The sequence below is a fragment of the Cinclus cinclus genome, chromosome 9 (genome assembly GCF_963662255.1).
Source record: "Cinclus cinclus chromosome 9, bCinCin1.1, whole genome shotgun sequence".
NCBI classification, from domain to species: domain Eukaryota; kingdom Metazoa; phylum Chordata; class Aves; order Passeriformes; family Cinclidae; genus Cinclus; species Cinclus cinclus.
The window spans coordinates 8,701,911-8,725,602 of NC_085054.1; the positions used below are offsets into that span (position 1 = coordinate 8,701,911).

General features: G+C 39.0%; 1 protein-coding gene across 1 annotated transcript in view; it reads right to left on the reverse strand.

The window, feature by feature from the left end:
* The window catches only part of RAPGEF4 (Rap guanine nucleotide exchange factor 4), a 145,180-nt gene that overhangs the window by 42,869 nt on the left and 78,619 nt on the right, over positions 1-23,692 (reverse strand). The window contains exons 7-11 of the mRNA XM_062498001.1: positions 10,559-10,612; positions 10,154-10,260; positions 8,414-8,535; positions 6,792-6,975; positions 2,194-2,278 (exon numbers count right to left, since the gene is read on the reverse strand). Of these exons, the coding sequence (XP_062353985.1) occupies positions 2,194-2,278; positions 6,792-6,975; positions 8,414-8,535; positions 10,154-10,260; positions 10,559-10,612 (552 nt within the window). The remainder of the gene's footprint in view (positions 1-2,193; positions 2,279-6,791; positions 6,976-8,413; positions 8,536-10,153; positions 10,261-10,558; positions 10,613-23,692) is intronic.

Sequence of the window (23,692 nt, forward strand, 5' to 3'; positions counted from 1 at the left end):
CGCCTTTATGACTTCTGCTCAAGGGCAATGATACTTTCATAAGGCCCCATCAGCACTGTTCTGCACATGGCACAGAGCATTCCTATCCATTTATGTCCTCAGATGTCTACTCAGTTAATTCAGTCATTGGCCTTTGCAGTGAATGAATACACTTGATAAAATCCAAAGTTTGACTTGTTTTTAAAACTGTATTATATAACTGTTCTTCATTTGTACATTAACTTCACAGGCTTCTCTAGCAGAAATTAGTTCACCACCACAAGATTTGAGCTTTATCCATTTTACTTTCTACTGCTTGTGGCATATCTAGAAAACTTACTACTTTAGGAATTATGCCTTACTTAAAATAAATGAAGCATTCAATTTCATTTCAAGTTGATTGGTCATTAATCTTCTGGTTCATAGAAGCAGTGCTGTCTGTTGCTCCTCTGAAGATTTCCTCTAAGCTAGTCATGGTTTCTGTCTTCTGCTTTAGTTCATGATGCACGTAATAAACTGGCATTTCCAGATTCTTACTAAAAATATGGAATAATCTGTACTTCAAAATGCCAAGAATTTTTTGCAATTTGTATCACCTGCTATACTTGTTGCATACAGTACTTGCTGTGGTATCTGACCTCAAGTCTGTTTTTCTTCCACGCTGAAAATATTTTGGGCTTCAAATTTTTTTATTCTGAGTTACATCCGCAGTATTGAGAATTTTCTCCATTCCCTCTCAATATCTATCTATCCTGGGTAGTTTCTTTTGTTTAACATTTAAAGGATCATTTCTGGATCATACAGTAGTCTTTCTTTAATTACTTTTTTCTCTACATTCCAGGGACTTTTAAGGCATTTGGATGTCTGTTCCCATGTTGAGGCATACATTTAGTGCAGGTAACTCTGCAGGTTTGCAAGCTGCAGTTTGTCTGCAGATCGAGCTCTGTGTGGGAGCCCAGAGGGAAAAGAGGCCATGGGCTGCCAACCCTTTTCACAGCAAATGGCACAAGCAGCACCAGCCAGGTGAATGGACACAGCAGGAGCACAGGACATGGGAAGAAGAGTGAGACTTGCAAATGCTTGGATGGTGAGGGGATAAAAGCCCAGGGGTTCCTTCATTGGGGGTCCCTCCTCAGACACACCAGCCCAAGCTGTTTCTGTGTTATTACACTGTGAATAAATTGCTTTATGGAGCAAGACATACAAGGCTCTGTTATGGGAAACCTGGTCTGGCTGTGTGAGTGAGGGATGTGCAGGAGTCCAGCAGGACCCACCCGGTCACTGGAGCTGCCTGCTGTGAAGGGGCTCCAGCCCCAGCAGAGACAGTATCTGGTGCTGGGAGTGTGACCATCACAGTCTCACAAATGGTCAAACTGGGAAGTTTCCTTAGCAACAACATAACTCAGACACCAACTCTGAATGCCTACTTTTTTTGAAAAACATTGTTCAGGTTTTATATGATTGTATTAAGTACTATCTTTCTGTAATGCAGCTTCATGATTAGCTGCATCTGTCCAAGTTAACTAAGAATTACTGAAGATAACAAGACATTCTGAAGAAGGTAACCTCAAGTATGGATCTACTTTCTGACTGGTTTCCTTTTTCTGAAAGCATCCACATCTTATTGCTATCAAGTAAAGTGCTATTTAACTTGTTTCAGTGGTCTACACAGCGTATCAACGATGGTGAGACTTTAAACAGATGCATTCTTCTGTCCATTCCATTTATCCTGGCTTCTCTGCACTGTTCTTGACCACTTCAGGGAGAAAGTGTTTGATGAGCATTCTTTTACTCAATGACCAAACTCTGACCAGCCAGCACTGCACAGTGAACCTTTCTCCACAGAAAAATTCCTCCTCTAACTTGTTCAATTCCTCCTCTAACTTGCAATTCCTCCTCTAACTTGTTCAAGCCAAGACTCCTTACAGAAATCAATTCTGCAAAATTCAATAGTACCAGTACCTTCATTTACACAAGGATAGTGACCCAGACAGTGGCACCTGTGCCAAGTGAGGGAGACAGGGGCTGTGCAGAGATAACCTACACCTGCACAGTGCTTGGGTGATTCTCACAGACAGAACAAATTCTTTGCATGCAAAGTATAAATGAAAATGGCTACAAGGCTCTCCAACTTTAATAAAGTCAGAACTAAAACCAGAACTAAGAACTGAGCCTCCCTTTTGGTGATAAGTTATAATTTTTAAAATTACTTACTGTGGTAGAAAGATGAGATAAGGCCTTAATGTGGAGAAGTTCTTCATATATAAATTCTAAGTCATCTACAGTTCTCTGGCCAGGGCTATAGAGAGAAGATTAAAGGGATAACTAAATGCAAAAAATGCCCAAAATAAATACTTCACAGAAGGACAGAACAACACAAAATGCTGCTGTACTGTCTACTGAAGGGTACATCCTCACTAAACAGGGACTGAATGATGTTTCTGGTTGGAGGACTGAAACACACAAAGGATGGAAGCTCCGTGAATGCTACCTGAATGACACTGAGCAGCAGCCATGGCAACCACCTTAGAGAGATCCTGATTAGGCAGTTTTTCTGATTAAAAAAAGTGTTCTATACACGTATAAAATGGTCACATATATCGGAAATGGTACATAAAGATTTGTTGCTTTCAAAAGGACTCCCAAGTGTGGGGCGTGCACTGTTTTTCACATGCAGCACTAATTAGTTGTAGCAAACACAGTAGTAGTGGTTTGTAAAGCAGTGTGTCAACTTCTGCTGAACAAATTGGAGATGCAGCAGTGCATCTTGGAGGACAGCTAACGACTGCTCTACAGTTAATGCTGAGTGCTGCTGTTTAGCCACAAAGGTAAATAAGAACCACTCAGTAGTTTCAGCTTCTCTCACTGAAAACTACAAGAAGCTGCCATTACTAAAAACATGCCTTGATGAAGGAATAATTCTTCTCTAGCACAAGGAGTAGTAAGGAGGCTGGCACTGTGGCTGAAATAATTGCATTTCTGTAACCTACACAAAATTTTCAGATTGCTAAAGAAGGACACAGACACTGTGGGGACTGCAGTGTGTCAGAGATGCTTTGGAAGATCTAATAAACAGCACACAGGAGAAGTTGTGGGAGCTTGTGGGTAACTCCCAATCTTTTTCCCAGTCACAAGATTCTCTTCAGTTACAGTATCTAATACAACATTATTTTCTAAAAGAACAAATTCTCCTGTCATATAATTTCAGACAGCACACAGAAGTGACATATGGACACACACAGGAAAAAAATTCCTTTAAAGCATTATTTCAAGCTACTTTTATAGGACTAAGTCCTTCCAAACAATATGGTTTAGATTTGTCAAAAGCAGATTACAGGTAATTAATTCAATGGGCCAAGAACAAAATAAAAGAACAACAACGACATAAGGGAGAGGATAAATTTAAGATGTGAGGAAATGGGATACAGAAAGTCCAGTCTGGGGGCAGGAGCTGCAAATGAGAAGGTTTACATGCTCCACCATCACAAGCAGCACAGTTCTATACCCTGCTGTCTGCAATGTGTGGTGTCAAAAGAATTAACAGCGTAGTTGAGTTATTTGGACAGCTCTAAAAGAAAAACTACAATGAATCTTTCAGATAGAAGTTTTTCTCCTAAAATGTCAGTATTACAGGAGACTAGCATGTAGAGGATCAGGAAAGCCATAAGAAATACTGTGCTCTACAGGTTTTCTGCCTATCACCTCCTGATTCAAATGTCTGTCTACATCATGTGTGAGGCACAGGGAGTACCCAGCTGTGTCACTCTGGAGTTATATTGCATCTTTTAACAAAAGTAGCTGGATGGAGACTTCTTTTGGATGAAAGAAGTACTGAAGAATTCACAGAAAACATAAGGACAACTGACATCCCTGCTAAGCAAGCTTTATTTTTCTTCTGTTCTTCACTTACCAGTGACATGCATTTATTATTACCCAGATTAAAGACAAATTTAGACTAAAAACCATTTTGGACTAAGTTACTCTTTTCTCATACAGAATCAAATAAACTGTTAAGGGAAAACCAGAAATTGGTTTGGTACTTCTATGCCCTCTAGTGACTCAAAATATTATACTGCTTCTGAATCTGGCTTGAAATTACAAGGTTGACACCCCTAGTGATTTATGCAGGGCAGCTTAATTAAGTACAGCATAAAACTAAGCCAATACTAGCTAGCAAACGAAAGGTAAGGATTTTAACAAATAATAGGGAAGTAGAAACTTTAATTTTATTACATGCTTGCAAAACCAGCATGTCTTGGAAAATACAGTTTAACAAATTAAGAAATTTCTACACTAAATCAAAACATAAAAGAATGATGCCTTACTATATCAGATGTCTACCAAGACAAAAGGACACACTCTTCTTTCAGCATGTCCATTTGCTTCCTATGTTAGCACACACAGGAAGGACTGACAATTTGCAGTGGATATCTGTACCTAGTCTTTACTGCTGCTCCTGCAGATGTCACGTGGAGAGATATTAAGCATCACTGTGTCTTTAAAACCTGTGTGGTGACCCACTGATGTTGATTTGTAGGATCCTGCTGTGTAAAGACCTAGTTTCTGCAGGGGACACATTCTAACAGCAATAGCTGGTTATAGAGCGGATAATAAACGGAATAGGTAGGGAATGAGGGTACACATTAATGAACAGAACTCAGGTGATATTAAGTGATCAATAAAAACAGTTCAGTGCTTGGAGAATTTACCAAGGTCAGAGACACTGATCTTCTCTGTGACTAGGATGTTGACAATAACATAGTACTTTGCCTTTGATAAGCCATGTATGTGCAGGCAGTATCATTGATTATTTTTATTATACAGCTAATCAGAAAATTCTCAGATAATAAGAACAAGGGAAAAGATCAGAGACCCCATAACACTGTGATTAAGTGTCAAATGCTCTTTACTAAGAAAAAAAATGTGCAAAGTGAAGCCACCAAGAACATATAACACAGATTTATTATTTCAGTCACACTGCCAACTTACTTTAGGCTAGGGCATTAAAAAAGAATGTAATCCATAACATCATCTGAGCTAAATACTGTTGTCTGATGAATATAACTCTTCCTTTAAAGACTCCTGTTATTATTGTGTTTGGCTTTGTATTACAGCATCCTATTAAATTAGGGTTTACCATCAGGACTTATTTTCATACTGAACGGGGGAAACATTTAAGGAGGAGCTGAATGAATTCCACAGTAATTTTACAGGGACTTGAGCAAGGTCTGCACCTGTGCTCCAGCCATTGTAAGGAGCAGAGAGCTGTGTTTGCTACTTCACAAAAAGCTATTTTCACATTCAGTATATGTGTTTCCAAAGGGAAAAAAAACACAATAGCAACAAGAGCCTGCCAAAAATTTCCCTGAGCTCTATTCTGTTTTTTAAACTATAGAACATTCTTTCACAGTTTGACAGTTAAAATGCTGCAGTTAATGTAATAAACAGAATTTTTTAAGTTGGCTGTCAAAACAAGTGACACTTTTTGTTAGAGATTTTCAGATTTCGAACAATAGAAAGTACCTTTCAAAGCAACAGCTTCATTATACAATCAAATTCTCAAAGTAATCTTCTCATCAAAGAATATTGTCTTATTTCTTTCAGGGTAATTATCTGAGTTCTGCAACCTCTCTGGAAATGGTTACTGTTATAAAATGCAGCTGTGTTGGTTTGAAAATTGTGGGTCCTGCTCAGGGCAGCTAGAGTCAGCATCTCTGAAGCTTTGACAATTCCTTTGAACTTTTGGCAGCTGTAAGAGTGTCTAGTCAAAACTAGCAGGACTCTGAGGATTCATGGAGATTTTAACAGCTTTGCTGCAGCTCAGCTCAGGGAGGATTTTCAACGAACAAAATCATTATGTATGTAAACTGAATATTAGAAAAGTAGTTAATATAGTCCCTGGCAGTACAAGCTTACTTCAGTGAGCAAAGGGCTGCAAAAATAAGCACTTTCAGGGATACTGAAAGATGTCAGATGAATATCAGTCTTGAGGAAACCTCTTTCTCCTCACTATATTCCATGAAAAATCTCCTATTAAGTGATGCTGTGCAAGTGACAACACACAGAGAAGAGCAGTACTTTGCACAGAATCCTTCAAGCCTTTCAGCTCTCTGTAAGCAGTCCAGATGATAATCAATATTTATCCTGCTAGTGTAAACTTAACACTTGCTCTTCTGGAAGTCATGACAGAAAGTAAATGCAGCAGACAGCCCAAACCCACAATAACCTAAAGGGAAATTCTCCAAGAGATGACCTGCTCAGCTGGCCTGAGGCAAAGAACAGAGTGCAGAGGAGCAGGGTCCCAGCATACACAGCACTGCTCAGTCTCCACATGACTGGTGTCTATTCAGAGGTGCAAAGACCACTTTTGCTCCTCAGTGGAAAAGGCACAGGACATGTGTGAGGAAACAAGACCTCAATTCCATGACTCCCTAAGGATGTATGGAAACACCGTGCTCTCAATCTGGCTTGTCCAAGTATTTTGTGTGACAGGGTACGAGTGCTCCTTTGGTTGTGTTGACTAGATCTCTAATAAGGAGAAGAAATAGAATGTATACTTTAAAACTATTGCTGCATGGCAGTATTTCCTGTTTTCATAAGCACAAGTGTTTGACGGCACTTTTTGAAATTCAATGTTTTAGCAAGTTTTTGGAAATATGCTGTCAAAATGAGCTTATGATCTAAACAAGAATGGAGCCTGGAAAGATACAGAACGATACAATGGAAACAGAATAGGAACAAGCACTTGGGTTACGTGATTCAAAAATCTTTTACTATGAAAAATGTTCTCATTAACTCATTATTCTGCTTACGGTTTCCTGAGAATCATCCTCATATGAGCATCTGGCCCAATCTGAGAGAGAAGCAGCATAGTATCCTGTAGCTCCTCATCACACTCCTTTTTCTCTTCCTCAGTTGGCAAAGGGGCATCTTCATGCTCATCATCCAAAAATCGATAAAATAAATATTTGTCTTGAAATTGGTGTTCCTGATCCACTGCAAACAATATAACACATCAAATACTGAACACTCCTCAACTAAGCAAACCTTGTGGAAATCTGTGCAGTATCATGTTTGTTACACATAGATTATTTAAGAAGGGAAACAAAGCTACAGAAAAACTGTAAAAGCATGAAACTATTTCTCATGTACATCCAAGTTATGTAGCTTGAAGGGTACACTTTTAAATTTTGTACTATAAATACTTTCCAAAAGGCTTCCATTTAAGTGTGTTGTGGGTGTGTATACACACGTACGTGTTTTCTTATTAGTTCTGTTATTGCTCCAAACCATTTCATTTAATCAAACAAATTACACTGGGGAAAATGGTTACACTATGAATTTCTAAGAGGTATTCTCTAACACGAACACTTTGCTGTACATGCTTAGACATGCTGAAAAAAGGAGCAAAAGCAACTAAACTCCTTGTGATGGACCAGAAATGTGTATCATCAATGTATAATCCCAGGAGCAAGTTCATTAACCTGTGTTTTGTTGGAGTAACTTAATGGAAGAACTGCCAAGAAAAGACTCTAAAGTAACATTATGAAATTGCAAAGGACAAACCCTTGGTCTTCCAAGCAAGTCAGAGTGATGTGTTGAGTTGGATACTGTGATGCAGCTTGCAATAGCTTGCCCCTGAGAGTTCAAGGGAATGAATATATGGCAGGAATTCAAGTTAGAGCCCTTAGGGTAAGGGAGCAGTGGAAACAATCTGCCTTCCCAGAAAGGCAATTTCTTCCTGGGATATGGGAAGCACAACAGATGATAAATGCAAGTTTCCTCTAAGAGCTGCTCTTCTACATTTAATAAAAATGTAAGTGCAAAGCTTCAAATATGACTATTGCTTTAGAAACCTACCCTTTTGAGGGCTGTAATATCCTGTTACCAACTAAATCCTGCCAAATGGAAACTGAAAGTCAATGTAAAATGCAATCAGAAAGCTAACACACAATCCCAGATTTCTGCACTGGAGTATCTGGTATGCTGAATTTGGGAACCCCTCCAAAACAAATGCAAATCATTCCAAAATTATGGTTGTGAGTAAACACAAATACTCATATTCACTTCTAAATAACACAAATCTTTGATGGTTAGTTTTATGTATGGCAATACATCCCTTGGTTTTGGCCCTAGTGCTACCCAGTTCTAACAATATAAGCACAAGACAGTGTACTCCTAAGTATAATTAGAGTTATCATTATAAATTGTTCATTTATGATGTAATATGCTTATAAGTTAAAAAAGCATACTGGCAACAAGTTTTAAATAATATTGCCTGTGTGTTGCACTTGCACTTATGATTGAACAGGCTGCTCTGTGGCATTTCTTTTGGGCTCATGATTCCTTTCTTTTTCATGAAAAAGAACTACAGAGGTGTTGATGTCACACACTGCCCATATTTTAGTCAAGATACTGATTTTCTTTATCTTACCATGGTTAAGAACACCTTCTTCCAGCAGTACTTGCCACATGCCAACAGCCTGGGTTCGTAAATGGACACAAGGACTTTGCTGCATCATCCAGTCAACTAGTTCTGTCCCCACACAGCATTGCCTGAAGGACAGATAAACAGCCAGGAATGAAAAGGAAGCTAGCCAAGAGAGAGGCTGCACACAGTGACTGCCAACAACAGTGATAACTTAAACTCTGCATAGATTTAGTCAAATCTCCCAGCAGAAAACCCCATGCAACCATCTACACGCACATGCTTGAAATACCAATGAAGGTGTCCAGTTTTGAGAGGATCACCTTAGCAAAACAAGTTTTTTGGGAAATGCAGAGTTCAGAGAATCAAATCAAGCCTGTGACATCTGGTATGAAACCTACAGCACCAGTGCAACAACCTTCAACCCAGTTTTCAAAAAAAACCTCTGTATACCATGGGATACCAACAGCCTCATGCATTTCAGAATCTTGCATGAAAACAATAATTTAATACTGTGAAAGTTATGCTAATGCAGCCTCCACAGGAAGAGTGAGTGCTATGAGGGTGTTCCTGCATTTGTAACCAAACTTGTGTCACACTGTATTTGGAGACACTGGTTTTGGTACAGTGCTCTTGAGGCACTCTCATTCGAGGTCTTGGTCACCTTGCACCTCCTGACTGACCCAGAGGCAGACAACAGCAGGTCTCAGATTCTGGAGAACACCCAAAGAGGATTAAAAAAGCAAAAAGCCACATGTTCACTTAGTAAAATTCTTCACTGTAACACTCCCTAGCTCAGCAGAACAGTAAGAGTTTTTCCAGTTATGTGTAAGAGAAAATGGTGCAGTTGTTTGGACCAGCACTGCCTTTCATTTATCATATATGCTCTTTAGTTCTTCTAGAACAATCAGCTATTTTGTATTGGGACACATTCTCTAATCAACTTAAAAGTTCCAGATACCTTTGTATATGAAATACATTTTGGACTGAAATATGGAAAATCAATGCATTTATTTCAAATGAGGGTCAGCAACATATTGACTTACTGTTTAGAAAAAGACACACTCAGAGATTTAAAAGTAATTTTTACTTTAAAACACTCTGAATAATGTACTAGGCATTTGATTTAAACATTAGACACTAAAACAAACTGATTGTTTCTTAAGCCAATAGTAGGTAGACCCTGACACCCTGTAGGAAGATTTCTATTTTACAAGTGCCATTGTTATCCCACTTCAGCAAGACTGTGCTGCCACCAGCAGGAAGATAAGAGAGCCTGGCAGTACGCTGAAAAAAAAAAATAAATAGAGCAGCAAATCTGCATCAGGAATGTTTCTCACCATGTGAATTTTCAGAACACCACAGTGAGCAAGACTGCTGTAGCAGTCAGTACAGGAACACAATATATTAATGAACTTTTCTATTATCTCTTACTGATATACAAAGAGAACAGAATTTACGTTTTAACTTGGTACTACACAGAATATTCCAGCTAACTATGCTATTAACTTTGGAAGAGTTTTTGTATGTGAATGCTCCATTCACAATCACAAACTCAATTTCCAGTCAAATTACTTCAGAAAGGATTTACCAGGCCCATTAAAGACTGCATAACATCCAACTCAAATAGCATCACAGAATAATTTCAGACCTTTTGAGACGTGCAAGTATGGTAAGGCATAAATGACACATCAGAGAATGGCAGGCATAAAAATTCAGAGACCTCTACACAATCAGCTCACACACCTGTAAGTCTTCAGATGATATTTACGATCTCTTATCATGTGAGGAGCTCGGGACAGAATTGTATTCCTCAAAATCTTTCCAGCTCTAAGGATCTTTTCTGAAGGAACCTTAGTGATCATGGAGAAAAAGAAAGACCAAAACATACGGATTTTAAACTTTCTGGACTCTTTGTACTGCTTTCTGCAAAACAAAACACAAATGCTCTTCTTTCTGAATTAAAAGTCCTCTTGCACAGAGGCTTACTTTTGCAGAGCAATGTAGTACATATTTGGGATTTTAAGTTTCACATTCACTTCTCACATCTAACGGAAAGCACAACTTCAGTTGATTCATATCACACTACTGGAAACAGTTATTTCCATCTGTCTAATGGTCTGGCTTTACAGCAAACCTATGTTCTATTACCTGCGTAATGGTTTTAGTAGGATGATGTGGGATGGGAGGATCAATAAGAGGTGTCTGAAAAATAAAATGAAATTAAATATTTTTTTAAGGTTGACCAGAAAAGTAAAATAAAGACTAAAGTAAAAAAAAAAATGAACAAAAAATCTGCAATAACAAAGAATAATGTGAAAGTCCAAGCTCTGCCCAGGAGAGATGAATATATAAAAAGCTTCTGAAGACTTCCTAAAGGCAAACTTGGTTGTTGAGGCTCAGCAAATTAGAACAGTGACATGGCATATGAAGATGAGTAACAAATCTGTGCTAAACTTTGTAAAGTACTAATGAAATGGACAATGACTGAATGCCACACCAGATCTGAGCACACACAGGCATAGTTAGCTCTTCCTCCTGCACAACAGCCTTCCCCCACACGTCTGCTTTGCCATTTCTATTCAGCTCTTTTCTCCCTCACAGCACAGCACAAGAAACAGGAATGGAGATAGAGCTCTTCCACTATCTGTGTTTTCTAAATTAGCACCAGGCTGAGCTGGCAACCCTTTTATAGCTGCTCTCTGAAATGCAGAGGCACACAGGCCACTTGCAGGGACTTAGGGAAGGACCTTCACAAAGGGGCTGGTGAAGGAAAAAGAAAAAAAACAAAGCAAGTGGCTTGGTTCTACAAAGGGAAGAGTGAAAGGAAAGACCATCAGGGCTCTACAGGAGAGAAGGGGATGAGAGAAATGGGAAAACAGACAGATAAACAGGTGAAAGAGGGAGTCAGGGAACACATGGCACAACACAGAGGGAAAAGGAAAGTGGAAGGTTAAAGGACAGTAGATATGGAGACAAAGCAGAACGAAATCAAACTTCAGCAGCCACCTCAGAATGATGGGAAGACCTTTGGCTTTGCTGGGCCTGGTAGTTAACAGCATGGACCAAACTCACTTTGAGAGTGCAATGTCAGGAGACACGACACAAGGGCTGACTTTGGCTGGCACTCAGGGCGTGCCAACAGCAGATCAGGCTGAGCAGAGCTCTCCCCCAAGGGCGAGACTCTGCACCTTGCCCCATGGCAGCCACAGTGCCCCCACACCCCTACAGCAAAGCCAAGGCTGCCAGGGCAGAAGTGTGGTGAAACATGAGCCAGGGACTTCTGGGTTGCCAGGTACCAGTTTCCTTCAACTGGGCATCTGTCCATTAGCTCCCACAGGATTTTAATGATGTGACAAAGTCCTTGTAGTTATCAAACAGTGTTAAGAGCTAAGAAAGCACCAGGAAACTATGTATGAGCTGGGAAGGGGAGAATGAGGGAAGCATATGACAGAAATCAATAATCTTAACATAGAGGACTGTATATAGAAACCAAAGGTTTTTTGTTTTCTACTCATACCTTACAATAAGTGTCTGAAAAGGCATAGCAATACAATTAAAAGGGGATTCCTGATTTTTCTCGTTTAATAAGTCAACAATTATTCATAAACTCATTTAAGTTCCAAACATTTCTGTCCAGTCAGAAGAGCAGTAGCACACCCCTCAATATTTCTTGGTTTCTGGAACTGTGTGGAACCTGCTCTAGATAGTCTGTATTTGCAGTTAACATATGCAAAGAACAGCAAAATTCTTTCCAAAGATGTCTCTAATGAAAACAAAACCATTGAATAACAATCTCAAACAGGTACAAGCTCCATCTGGCTTCTAGATTTTATTCTAGTTAGGAATATACTTAGGGGAGAGATAAAATGTGTAAGACAAATAATACAGGAGATTTTTAGAGCAATAGACTAGTGAAAACAAATGCACTTTTTTGTTCTTTTGGGTTTCAATTAAGTTTTAACAAAGAAAGCATAAACTAATAGGTGAAAAATTGAACATGGATGAAGATTTTTCAGTAAGTCTCACAGCCTAATCAAAACAGAATATAAAACAGCATTTGGAATAAATTTCAAGCCAAAAGTACTGAAAAAAACACAAGGTGAAAGCTAAGACACAGCACAAGAATCTGCAGAAAGCAGCAGGAAGGCTTGTTCACCTACGTCCTGACCAATACAGTAGGAGCTGCAAAGACAGAACATAACTTGGGTGAGGGTGATCATGAAATGGTTCAGCATCAGAACTTTACAAAAGAAAGAGAATTAAAGCAGACACAATGGACTAGGAAGAAGTTTCCATAAAAACAGAATACTGATAGCTATATTCCTGGAGTGGGTCATGGGGGAACAAGTATGAGGTAAAAGCAGTTAATGGGAGCTGGCAAGTACTTAAAGAAACAGTATTAATCATACATACAATACATACTAGAACTTAACTAAAAGGTGAAGTAAAGACTCAGCTAAAGAAAGAGCTTTTCATTGACACACAAGAAGGAAATACAGAGAAAGGAGAAAGTAGAGGGTCTAGAGAAAGCAAGTATAAATTGAATAACAAAGGACAGAATTAGAAAAGCAAAGGTATAAAATGAGACAGACCTGCCCAGAAATGTCAAGAAGTAAAAAAATCATTCCACAAGTATATTAGTAGTAAAACAAAGAAAACAAACAGTGTTGAGCTGCTGTTTAACAGAGGCAAATCTATTTACAGCAGAAACTTTTGATTTCTTTTTAATCGACATTCATTAGAAAGAACAGTGGCAGAGAGACAGTTAAGATATTAAGAAGTAGAGTGAGCAGAGTAGCAGAGAGGAGTAACATTTCAACCTTGAAAAAAACCCCAAAACATAAATTAGCTGTTTTCAGATTGACTTTGTAGAAATTTCATGCAGGAAACTTGAAGAGCTTGAAGAAACTTAAAGAGGGCTGCATCCATCTCAGAACCATCAGCAGCCACTCTTGGGGTCTAAGGAAGGCAGATGAAGACAGAAATATGGAAAAGGAGAAGCTGCAAAAATATAGATGTCAGTCTTCCTAGAAAAAGTCCATTTGTAAGTACCTGGAAAAGAACAGGGAGATGAGTCACATGTGACATATATTAACCAAGAACAGGTCGTGCCACACTGATCTAATTTCTTTTCATCATCAAGTAGCAATACTGATGGATTAGATAAGGAATGGTAGATTGTCAATCCTTTAGTAAGGCTTTAGGACTTTCTCATCAGATATTCTCTTCTGCAACAAGCAGATTAAATTCTTACAAAAAAGGTACAAAGTCAGTTGGAAAAGTGCATTTTGAAAGCAATTACCAGTGAAGCAAAGTCCAAATGGCAGTCATACCAGCAGTCTGCTGTAAGCAGCTTTCAAGAATATATCACTTCTGATAATATTAAATATTAACACAGGATGAAGCAGAATATACCTTTATTGATTCTGTAGGAGACTTCAGGATGGGAGACATTGCACATACATTGCAGAATACATTTACAATATGAAACAGCTGTAACATTAGTCCAAATAAATGATGCTTTTATGTAACACAGAGTGATGACTATATTTCTGAAGCAGGTGGAAGCAGCTAAATAAAGACAGGGTAAGGAACAAGTGTCTTAGTGCAGTACCACAGAAAAGGAAAAAAGGTTTATAATGTTTAAAATATTTAAATATTAAACACAACTGAATAACTAATGCTATACTTGTGTGAAAGAAGCAAATAATGTGCTGGAATGTAGTAATATATTAGATACATAACGGTGTTCTGCTTTAGACAGCCTAGGTAAGACCTAACATAAAGCACTGTGTCTCTTATGCCTACTTTACTTCAAAAGCATCTAAACCAGCTGGGCAGAATTTAGAGGAAAGCAACAAGAATAATCAGAAAGCACGACATGAATAATCAAAGTTGTTGAGCTAAGGAAAAGGCAAATCTTAGCAGAGGTGTGATTAAAAAAAGTCTTCAGATTTAAAAGGCCTTTGGAAAGGAGAAAGAAGAAGCCTACTCCATCATGCAGAGATCAGGAACTAATTTAAACTGCTGTAAGAAAGATTCAGTTTAGGCATTGCTGAAGCTTTCCTCACATGTGGACAGTGAATACTGGCAGATTGCCAGAGAGGTCTGGTTCCTCCATCTCTGGGAGGATACACAAGGGATCTGTCAGGAGTGACACTGCTGTAGTGTGTGTGACGCTTGGGGATGGACTCAATGCTTTCCTGAAGTAGTTTTTAGCCTCACTACATGGTACTGCACAGTTTTTGAGGACCTCTTTGCAAGTCCTAGTTTAGCCACAGGGCGGTGCCTAAGGAGGGGATCAGAAATAGATCTGAGACAGCCCTTCCCCCTGAAGGACAGTACCATCATCATACAAAATACATGCCCAGAATAGAGTCTCCAAAGTTACAGCCTCTCAAAGCTGCTGCACTGAGCTCTGGCTGCACTAGTGATTAGCTGAAATGCAATAAATTGAAACATAAGGCTTGGACTGAGTTTGCTGTAGAAAGGCAAGACATACTTCAAAGGCAGAGAAATTTAACATCAGTTAGTTGATAGGAGATACAAGGCTCCAGCAACAACTTCCCAACAGGAAAAAAAATATTCTGTAAGGGACAGTCACAGCTTGGCTAAAGACCAAGAATTGTTTTGTAAATCTTTACAGTCCTGGATCTTTCATTAAGGATTGCTTAGAAAGCACTTAAAAACAAACAAACAAACAAACAAAAAAAAAAAAAACCCAGCAGAGACTGAGAAGAGTGTTTGATTGACTTCTTAACACATCCTGGTATCTTTGAAGAATTAATGAGACTGAAGTTCATACATGTGGCACATAGGTCCTTGATGAGCCCATTTTTCAGGACTTCTGAATAAGGGAAAAGTTATCAGGCAAAGAACTCAAATAAGCAAGCCAATTACAATAGTTTACAAACTATTATTCATCTCCTGGCCAAAGGAGTGACTAGTGTACCTGCTCTTAGCTCTCCTTCACTGTGAGATAAAGCAACACAGCAGTATCACACACTCAAACAGTTTGCTATGATTTGCTGATCTCCCCTGTAGGGCAAGAGGTCATATGGGTCTGGAGGGTGGAGAAGGGAAAGCTGCTGGTGCTGGTAAGGGAAAGCAGAAAATTATTATGAGAAACTGTGGTAAAAAGGCTTTTAGAATTAACGCTGACAAACTCCCTACCTGTACATTTATGGGTTCACATTTGAGCCATTCAAACAAACCCTTCACAAAGCCAGTCACAAACCTCCCTATTTAAATTGGGGTGAAGCAGAGAAAGTAATGATTTTAGCCTCCATTCCTTTCAACATTCAAATATTTATGCATGAGAGCAATACCACAGATTGAAATAGGACTATTCATGTGTATAATTTTATGCACACATTTAATCTGCGGAGAAATAGGCCTTAGATTTCAAACTACAGGGCAAAGCCTGTCTTTATTTTGGTGTTTCTTACATCACTGAGCAATATGCAGACAAATAAATAATAAAATGAACAACAATAGTGACCTACCATGAGATCTGCATTTGTCAATTTATTTGAATCTGCTCAATAAAACCCAAAATCCAAAATCCAAAAATATCTTACAAAAATAGAGTTTTCTATCCCCCTTGTTAAGTAGCTGTAAAGGAATGTTTCTGAGCCTTTAAATATGAATGAATACTTCAGATCTACAGCAATGTGGATCTATAAAATCAAGTGATGAAGGGGACTTAATTTACTTCTCTCAAATGCAAACGTAGGATATGTGCATTGCAAAGAACTAAGACGAAATAAAGTAAAAGCCAATGAATCACCTTTTTTTCCTCATGACCTCAGTGCAGCTCATCTCTGAACAGAGAACAAGTTTCAGTATTGATTGGTGTTAACCACAGCATGTTACCAGGGTGATCAGATAAACCTGTGCACTACTGTTGATCCCTTTATTTTCAGCTGGGGAACTGAAAAGAATTGCAAGTGACATCTGTTTTCCTGCTGGCTGCCAAGGGGATCCAGAACAAACAAAGGACAAAAGCCACACACATTGAAAGATGTCAGCAGCAACAGCCACATCACTAAGAAGTCCATTTGTTTTATATCCTCAGTATTTACCACTATTGGTGATCTATGGTCTAATCCAAATCCCACTGAAATCACAAGGAAGTCCCTAACTGAATCACTGAATTTTGAGCCAGGCCCATAGATTCTCCTAACTCTACTTCAGGGAAGAGCATCTTCAGCTCTTACTGATTCCAAATGACTCCCGATGACTGACATTTTTGAATATCTTTGGTATACACCTCCCAAAAGACTTCTAGTGCCCTATCTGTTTCACATGGGAAGAAATAAAATATACAAAAAAACCTAATTCCCACAATATTGGCAAAACCATAGCCAGTCAGTAAGATACAGCAAACAACTAGCCAGAGTCCCCACTGCCCTCCCACACACCTCCCACTTCTACTCTCACCATTCTTTCTCAAGATTTTTGTAATGTCATCTATTTGTGTTGCTTCAAACCAAGGGCAGAGATAAGAGTTCCAAAGGTGATATAGAGATTACTCTTTTTCCAATACAGGCCATTATTTCCAGCACTCCAGAATAACTATATAACAGGGAGAGAGCTCAGCATACAGTATCACAGCTTTTGGAGTGCATTTTCAGCTGGAAAGCAGTCTTTAAGGACAGAGTATCTTGAAGTTAACTCCACTGGTCCTATTTCCAACTGCAGTGAAAGAGTGTCTGTGCAAACTGCACCAACCTCTGCTAGGATACTGCAGGGAAAACAATACACTTACTGAATGCAGATTGGTGAACATGAGAGAAACAGCTGACCAAAGACCTCATCATTAAAAGGTCCTTTGGAACACATTTTCATCAAAATTTGAAGGAAAATGTAATCAATATCGTAGGAATTCCCCTGAGATCAGCTCAGCTGGTCAGAGCATGGTGGTAATAACATCCAGGTTGCAGGCCAATCTCCATATGGGCCATTCACTTAAGAGCTGGACTTTATTACACTTGTGGGTCCTTTCCAACACAGAATAGTCTGTGCTCTTTGACTATATTAACCTATACTAGATGTCTGGATCCCTATGTAGAATATGCTAATGTACTGACCAATGCTTGTCATCAGAAAACAACCTGTGTGATGACCTCTAACCCCTGAGGGTGCACAGTCCATAAGAAACCTTGGCCTACACTCCCTGCCATGGGGACTTTTGATGGTTGGGACATGGCACCAGGACTGAGCTCTGGATCCCGCCCAGACAGTCATATTTAATCACAGAGCTAATCACAGAATATTTGAATATACAGAATATTCCATAAGGATCATCAAGTCCAACTCTTAGGTGAATGGCTCATACAGGGAGATTTATCACACCCCTTCAGAAGACAGAAAAAGTGGAAATAGAAATGCAATCATCACTCCTATCATGCATTCTCCTCTTCGCTCTCCCCACAAACACGCTGCAGCTGGGAGAACCACCCTGTGCTCCACAAGACAGCACTGGCAGCCAAAAAGCAAATAACCTGCTCATATCTCCTACCTGGAAAAGTCCAAAACTGACAATGACTGACCTTATATCAGGCCTGTAGGGGACTTAGCAATTAAAAAATACTTGGCAACTAACAAAGGACAAATTACCCAAGATCACTTGTTTTAAAAGGACCAGTCTTGAAAGTCTCAAATTGTACTACCAAAGGATCTTCAAGCCACCCATGCTCACAGAAGACAACTATTCTAGTTTCTTAACAAACATCTGTTAACAGCTAAATGGGGAGAATGGCTAGGTATGAATGGATGAAGACACAGTCACAGGATGTTTGTAAAATTAGGGAATATTCAAATTTTAAAAATTTTCTCAGTTTCATAAAGTTATAACACCTGTCATCTAAAAACCCATAATCTAACTACAAACTATCTAAACCAAGGAAAATAGCCTAGTAGAAACTGTCAGGGCTAGTGGCTAAAGAGAGCCCAGTTTTATTCTGGTTTTTTTTGACTGCATGACCTTATACAAATCGCCTAATCACAGTGTGTTTCATTTCCCCCTTTTTGGAGAGAGGAATACTAATAATTTCTACCTTTGTAAAATGCTTTGAATACTGTCAGTAAATGGGCTACTATCAAAATATTCAGAGTTAATGATGACTGGTTTCAAATCTATATTCTTTAAATGTAATACAATGTGAAGACTATGCTGTATTTTAAAATACATTTGCAAATTGCTTTTCTTCAGTAATCTACATTTTTTAAGCACATAAACAGGAAAATGTGTTCTTTAAATTCTCAAATGTTCAGTGTAGCAAATTTATTTTAGAAAGTTAAATTGAATTCACATTATTAACACTTCTACAATGTTTCCTTGACAAACTATAAATGTCCCTCCTTTTAACACAAAATGATTCAGCCATTACCAAAAATGACACTTCACTGTGAATGTCAAAGGGAAAAAGAATATTGAAATAGACTATGACCAGTGCACAAAGCCCCCCAGAACATGGCTAATGATGTCTTATTTTCCCGTCATTTTTCTACTTCCCCACTACAATGAAACAGCTGCTATAACTACACTGCCTGCATTGAATAAAATGTCAGAAAATGCTAACTCTGCTGCGAGCATTCCCAATATTCTGATAGAGGTGTGACTACAGTTATCATAACGAATTTCAAGCCAGTGCTGTCAGGCTTTTTCTGCTCCTGCTTTTCTTTAACCTACGAAACAATAAAACATTTTTTTTTGTCTCTCATGCAAACTACTGGTTTCTTAGTATACATGGTTTTAAAAGAATGCTTACCTGAAATTATTTATTTCTTTAGAAACAAGCTATAACGACAAAGACTTTAAAAGTACAATAAATATTGGACAGCAAGGTTACCAGTTTTTAAGGCCTGTCTCTCACGCATGCTCTAGGCACACATGAGCTATTCAAAAGACAAACTGAAGGGATGTTAAAGATCAAAGAGCTTCTGGAGGATTTAACCCACTTATTTACACATACCTTTTTAACTTTTGCAAGCATGTCCTACCATCAAGACTCCTAGAAGGTACTCTGTCTAGAAAACAGGACTGGATGGGTTCTCCAGGGTTTCAATTAAATCCACATATCAGAACTGCCTTCTGAGGACGAGGCAGTGAAATTTTAGATTAAGCGACTTCAAGTCAAATGTAAGGACACCAAAACCTGGATGGAGTGTGAATTATGTGTGAAATTGTGAACCTGTTAAAATTAGTGGTAAAATTCTTGACTTCAGTGTAGTTAAAACACTACCCAAGTGAGGCAAGAGGACCACTGCCTCCTGGGTGACAGCAGTTTATGTGTTGTGTGATCCCCACTAGTCATTGCACCTCTGAGTGTTTCAACCTCTCCATGGCAAAATGGGGACAACAGCATCTACTCACAACTTCAACAAATGATGAGAATAAGCAATTGAAAACACTGCTGAATGCTGCAACTGGAATCCTGGAAGTCTAGTGCCTACAAATTCATACTGGGAACTTTACAGTGATTTTTAACATAGAAAGAGAGTCATCAAAGTGAGACAGGGTTAGAGGACATTGAAGGTTACCTCCTGAATTCCCTGGGGAGCTCAGCAACAAGGTAAAGCCTCTGGTAAGTGGGCAAAATAAGTTAATTTAAACCTGTTTTATGCTTCTTCTGGTGATTTTATGTTCCTTATTCTCCACGTTCAGGACAATGCATTGTATGAAACCAAAAAACATTGAAGGAGTGCAGCACATGAGCCTCAGAGTCCTGCTTCCCTATCTACTCCTCTTTCTTCTTCCTGTCATCTTTTTCAGAAATAATTTTTTGCTAAAAATGAAACTGAGAAGGAACAATGTAACAATATCCAGTGCAACTTCTGGTGTCTTACTTCTCAGGAGATTTTTATTGATCTATTTTGATGTTTTCCATCTACATGGAATGTATTTCCTAAAATGATAAATGGTTGTTTCTGTAGTATATGAAAATAAACAGAGGAAAGAAATCCCAAACTGATGGCTTGCTCAGAACACATTTTACAAAAAGCATAAATATTCTTCTTTCAGCCAGGTACTTACTTCTCTACTTGGTTTTAAGTCTTCTGTCATAAACATAAAAAACCCCCTCAAGCACTGGTCTAATTTACATATTTGTGTGTCAGTGGAAAAGACATGCATTCTGTTCTTGACAAATATCCACAAAACAACCTTCTTATCTTCCTTAAAACTTCTAATTGCAATGAGGTCTACATAAAGCTTGTCTAAGTGGTGGGTGTTGATATGCTGAAGCATGCTACCTACCCTATCTCATCCAACTTTCTCAGGCTGTGTAGGATAAGGGCTTTTCTTTTCATTTTATGGTAAAATCCAATTGTGGTCTCACACGTTTAACTAGCATGAAATGAAACCATAACTGCTGTATTAGTTAATCTGTTTATTCAGACCATAACTGCTGTGTTAGTTAATCTGTTTATTCAGTGTTTAGATACAGTGTCAGTAATTGTATTGATAAGAAACACACAAAGGCATTTGGAATCAAATTACTGATCTGAATTAAATTACTGATCAAATTACTGAACAAGACAGATCAATATGTTCTGTTTTCACATTAATTCCATAATGCATTGGGAATAATCAATAAATAAAATACAAACATTGGCTTAATGTGCACCTGTGTGAACAGTAGATATTCTCCAATTAAACAGCGAAAGAGTAATACTTTTAATTCCTGTCACACACAATTACAACAAAATATTATTTTAATTGGAAAATAGTAAATATTTTGTATTTTCAAATTTGTTTCTTCTCTCTTTCTAACTTTCTACAGAGCTTGCTGCTGCCTAACTTGCTGCTATATAAACCACACCTGTTCACATTTTTTTCTTGTCTTTAATTTAGCTTATCTTCCCTGATTAACTAGTGAGGGACAGACATTTCTAAATACACTCTGACATGCTTCTGTTGCTAAACGAATCTTTACTACAACTTGAGAAAAAAACTGGCTCTAAATGCACACAGAACACTGCAGTAATTAACCCAAGATGGGTATGGAGAGGCAAAATTACTCTACCTGACATTTTCCCTAGCTAACCACATGTCTTTACATCCCAATTCACCATAGCATGTTTCTGAAAGAGATGACCTCTTTTTACCTCTCAGTATGCAGCCAAAGCTGCATAAATTCTGTGATGTCTGGCTTTTAGGGATATCACAGAACCAGCCCCGTTCTTGTGAAATGGAAGAGCACCTACTGTATGCATTTTGTAATTTATCCCCTTTTTACTATTTTTCTTCAATGCTGGCACTGATTTTCATATTACTGCTAGAAGTATTGTTTTGTCCAGCTGAAATTCTGTCCCTGCCATCTGTCAACCCTTCACCCCCTCTCTAAACACAATCTCAAAATCTTATTTGATTTAATTGACTCTCTAGTGACTCTTAGTGGGTTGTGTAAAGGATAATAACTGTTGCACCACATTAAGTAATTCGTGGTGTGAAAATGCTGCTCCAGAGAAATTTATTTACTGTAATCCAAATCAAAGTGCCTAGAAATACTGAATGTACATGGAGTATTCCCAGCTAATTTGTGTTTTAAAAACTCCAGGATTTCTGTAATAATGTAGGGATCTTCAGCTTCTCCATGACAGCTGGATAGGATACTGGCTTGAGGAAAGGAAAAAACATCTTGCCCCGAGGAACTTCTGGTATACTGAAGGGCAATATTACTGCAGATTGTCCAGGGTCTGCATGGCCAGAAAGGTCACTTTTCAGGCAGAAATCCTGGTTCTCTACCCCAAAACACAGAGCAGAAAAGCACAAAACAAAAAAAGATGGCATTTCAGGAACACTGACTGGAACACTGAAGTAAGTGAATAAAGTACCATTCAGGAGTTCTAAGCAAGGCAGCCCCTGGTTTCCTCTCCCCCTGTTTGGACCAGTACACCAGGAAGACAGGAGAGCCATTCTATTACACAGGCCCAGGACTGCTGTGGCAGTGGCTATATAATTACAGCACAAGGAATACCAGAAACCTTACAGTTACAGTTTTGTCAACACAGATTTTCCAGCACTGTCCTGGAATTTACAGCAGCTAATACTGACACTGAGCAGATTCTGAATTGAATCAGGGGAAACAAAAGGGAAGGTGGATTGTCAGGTTCCTTTATGTTGTGGATCCCTACAGTTTTGTCAGTCAAGATAAGGAACCTTTTCCAGTCAGTGACAATAGGCACTTCTCAGGTTTGTTTCTCAGTGACATTTGGAATAGCAGCCTGCAGACTACAAACTGAAAATCCCCTATCTAGAGTAGCTCTGGACACAATTAAGACAACTCGAGAGGAGGTAGGGTGAGGGTAACAAATATTTGCCTGTCTCTCTCTGTATGTACTACAGAAGTAGCAGGAATACATTATACAAATCTGTATTTAAACACAGGAGACTGAAATCACAGAGATTCCTTTGCAATTTAGCAGTGAAGGCAAGAGAGCTGCAAACTGGCCTGAAAAAGCAATTCCCTGCCAATTCTCCCCCTGCTTCCTGTGCAGCTGACGTAGGTAGAAATGCCAGCTCTGGGGCAGGAGAGTGTCAGTCCATAGCTGTCAGACCCAGCAGAGCTTTGTGCCAAGCTCAGAGGTTTACAGCTGCAGACAGATCACAGCAGTCTCAAACAGGACCACTCTGGTTCACTGCCTTCTTGAATCCCACATCCAGCCTCTATCCTGTAGCTTGTGCTGGCCCTGGCCAGGAAGCTCATTTTCATCCAAAACTGAAGAAAGTTAAACCCAGAAAAAAAGGTTTAAGTGTTTCTGATGGTTCTGCTCCCTTATCACCAGGCAAGCAGGAACATCAGTGTTACAGCAAAGAGGGCACAAACAGCTGGGTGTTGACAAAAGAGACATAGGAGAGGGTACAGAGAAGAAAAAGCTCTGCAACCCTGGTGCAGGTCACTGGAAGCTGCTGTGGAAGGGCAGCCATAGAGCCATGGCTCTTCCCAGGCCCAAATGTGCTTTGCTCTGGGAGCTGATGATCCCACCATCTTCCTATTGCCATCCTCCTACAGCCACTCTCTCCTACCTCTGCTTCTGCAGTCACTGCTCAGGAGGCTCCAGGGTGGGCTGGGTCAGAAAACACATTCAGGAGAAAGGTAAGCACCTGAGCCATTCTGCAAAAGGCTACAAGGAAAGAACTGCATGAGAGGAGAGAAGGTGTTTCGTTAGGCTCCTCAGATTCTTAAATTTGAAAACAGTTAATATAAAGACTGAGGAAGAACAGAGCAGTACTGGAGGTTTATGAAGACACAGTCATAATTCTCCTGCTAAACT